Genomic DNA, 3,536 nt, shown 5'->3' on the forward strand with positions numbered 1-3,536 from the left:
AATTATTTTAATTAAAAATTTTAAGAGAAATCTCTCTAGTTTAAATTAAATAAAATATTTTTTAAAAATATTTCGACTTTTTGTTATTTTAATTATTTTTCTTTATGTACATTTGTCTTATGTTAATTAATTTAAACCAGATTTCTTATATAATTTTTAAAATAATTAAAATCAATGTTTTCTTAATAAAAAAATATAAAAGTATATGAAACTGTGCAAAAATGCATTGTATGCTTCAATATTTTTGTTAAGAAAAAAAATCGATCGAAATGAATAATTTAAAAACTTGACTAGTTGCAAAATAAAGTTTTACCTAAATTGCCAAAATTTCTTATTTTGTGGAGATAATTTTATATGTGATCGACAATAAGCATTTCCTCTGATATTTCCAAGCCATACATCATATCCTTCATCAGTCAATAAAAATGCTGGAATACAAGATAATGATACATTAGTTTTCTTATGATCAGATATTATTATTAATAATCATGATAATTCTATTACACATTTTTTATTTATTCTAGTAGTAGAATATTTTCTTTCAAAGTATAAGATGTCATCTATACAATATTTTATTATTCTAACAAAAATTTCTTCAAAATGATTATCTAGATAAATAAAAATAGAATGGGATTGTCTTATAAACTCTCTTGTTAACGTAATAAATATACTATTATTAAGCATATAATAATAAATTTTATGGTATGATCAATTTTATTAGAAAATAATTAGATGACTTAAATGATTTCACTATTGCTGCTTTGTTAAGACATAACAACGCTGTTTTTAATTTTTTTTTAATTTAAAATAAAACATAATTAAATTTTTATCAGATAATATAATAAGATATCTCAAATAGAATTAATCTAATGATAGAATAAATCGAATTTGCTAAATTTTTTACTTCTTCAATTGTGAACTTCAATTGTTTACTACTAGTTTCTATCCTATTCTTGATCTGATTTGTTAAAATAAATTCCCAATTCGCCAAAACTCACTACTGTGTTGTTCTATTGTTCCCATTATAAGTTCTTGGATCAAGTAAAATCAAGGTGAACATACCGGTTAATCATCACTTTTAGTTTCAACTGGATACTCGCCCGAACGTGTGTGTATGTGTGTGTGTGAATGTAACATATAGTTATCCCACATCCAGAACTGCGACTTCAAATTGAAAATTCCATGGTTTTTGCTGTTAGTGTTATTTGTAATTCTTTTAATTTCTACATCAATCTATATAATGTATATATTTATAATGATTCCATTTGTCGTATCCATGACAATAGAATTTCTTCATGTTTTGTGAAAGATTTTATTCAGACTATGAATGAATAGAAAAGAGAAGTTCTAATTCTTAGAACTAGAAATAGAACTAGAAATAGATGAAGAGTTAGTTGAACCGAGATTAAAATTACGTTTAAACTACATTGATAAAAACGGGTATCATTCGATTAATATATAATAATGACTAGTACACTGTATTGATGATCACTCACCAAGATCTTTGCCAGCACCGATTAATACCCAGGAATCAGATGTGGATAGAATACCATGTTGAAGAAATACAACTTTTCTACTTTCTTGACCTTTAAATAAAGAATTCCTCAATATTCTATGCAGCACCAAGATATAACCATCTTCTGTTATGACATAATGTTCCTCGGCGGAGTAACCATTTTTCTCTACTAAACCAATCTGCGTAGACATATTGAATTGAATTAAAGAAAGATTCAAGATTTTTCAATAATTTAATATTTACATACAATATTTTACGTAATATAAAAAAGAATATCTATTAACATAAAGGAGACAATATTTTGTACAAAATTGCATGCAATTAATCTGCATTATTAAAATAAAAGTAGTTATAAAAATTAATTTTTTAAATAATTAATATTGCAATGTTTTACATTCACTTTTTTATTCAGTTTCTTTTTTTATTTTTTTTTTTTTTAGTGAATATAATTAATCTTTTAACAATCTCGAAATCTGTTCAAAGCATTCTATAATTTATAATGCAATTGATGTTTCTTATTCATAAACAATGTTTTATTAAAATTTTTGATTGCTTGAAAAAAAAAGAACCTCGATAATTGTATTGTTACTACTTAGTTATTATTCGCTAATATAGCAAATGTTTTTTTACATACAAAATTCATTTCATTTTAATAATTAAAATTCTAATAGTTTATCTCACGATATTATTTTTTGAATGTGTATTTCATGACAAAAGACAATCTTGCACTTACAAAATCCAATGTCGTTACATTATTTATTGCAGTTTTGACTTCTTCTGGCTTCCTCACTCTTACTACACTGTTATCCTTAGAAAATAAATAGTTGAATATTGCTTTTCGAGAGAATATTAAATCTCCCCAGAAGTTTAGTTTTGCTTCCAGTAATACTACAGTAACCATAAGTATGAAAGAAACAAGCTTCATACTTATTTTTATTGTAATGTCAATGAAATTGTAAAATACAACTTGCAAATGTCGATCACTGTAATATTAGATGTAAATTTTATGACATCTGTCTTCATTTGCATTGCAAAAAAACCTACGGATATATTTGATATTAGTTTATTCATTAATTATTTAGCGTTGATTTTTTTCTTAACGTGAATATAAAAAAATTCATTACAAATAAAAATGATTTTAATTTTCAATTTTTGAAAATTAAATCAAATATCTACTAAATAAACTACAATTTCATTAGAATTTATAAAATTTATAAAAATTGTTGAAAAAAAATTATAAAGTTTCGTTATCTGTTCGACTAATACTTACTTAGTAAAAATAAAAATTCACACAACAGCTTATTATAAATGTATACTAATAAAACCTTTAATTAAAATTTTGATATGTTATTAAATATATTCTTATTATTTTTATTTTTTCACATACTTCCTTAAGAATTTATTTATTTTAATTAATCTCATGTTTTTACAATATTTACAATATTTTCAATATCTACATATTAATCAATATCTACATTTGTAATGGCTTTTTAAATAAGTCATAATTAGGTTGAGTAACCGATTTTTTAATAAAAAAAAGTAATGTTTTTATGATCGACTGGATTCTTAATCCATATTTCCTAATCGTGATTTGATTATGCGTGGATTAGAAGTTTTAATATGCAGAACAGGAATTTGTGTGACGGTAATTAGAATATCAGGACAGAGGGCAGAAAAGAGGGGCTATATTCTATCTGTGAAAATTGCTAGTGCAATCAACTGTAGTATATCTATGTAATTATGCACGATTTCTAAAGTGTCCTAATAAAATTATTGGCTAATTAAAGAATTTAGCTAAAGAATTTAGCTAAAGAGATTTGAATTAGAATGTGATTTTAATCTAAATTTTTTAATAAGAAAAGACATATTGCTCATGGATCATTAATTAAAGTCAATTACGATTATTTGGATCAAACACGGTCAAGTTAATTTTGAGATTTAACTTTTTTTTAGAATTAATTCTTTTTATATGAATTATTTTGTTTATATGCAATACATATTCTATGTATATATATATATA

General features: G+C 23.5%; 1 protein-coding gene across 1 annotated transcript in view; it reads right to left on the bottom strand.

Annotated features, from left to right (window-relative positions):
- The window catches only part of LOC108687225 (lipase 3-like), a 4,978-nt gene extending 2,492 nt beyond the window's left edge, over window positions 1-2,486 (bottom strand). Inside the window, exons 1-3 of the mRNA XM_018192886.1 lie at window positions 2,250-2,486; window positions 1,497-1,695; window positions 314-428 (exon numbers count right to left, since the gene is read on the bottom strand). Of these exons, the coding sequence (XP_018048375.1) occupies window positions 314-428; window positions 1,497-1,695; window positions 2,250-2,441 (506 nt within the window). The 5' untranslated portion in view covers window positions 2,442-2,486. The remainder of the gene's footprint in view (window positions 1-313; window positions 429-1,496; window positions 1,696-2,249) is intronic.
- Between the last annotated feature and the right edge of the window lie 1,050 nt (window positions 2,487-3,536).

Source organism: Atta colombica, unplaced genomic scaffold (assembly GCF_001594045.1).
Source record: "Atta colombica isolate Treedump-2 unplaced genomic scaffold, Acol1.0 scaffold203, whole genome shotgun sequence".
Classification (NCBI taxonomy): Eukaryota; Metazoa; Arthropoda; class Insecta; order Hymenoptera; family Formicidae; genus Atta; species Atta colombica.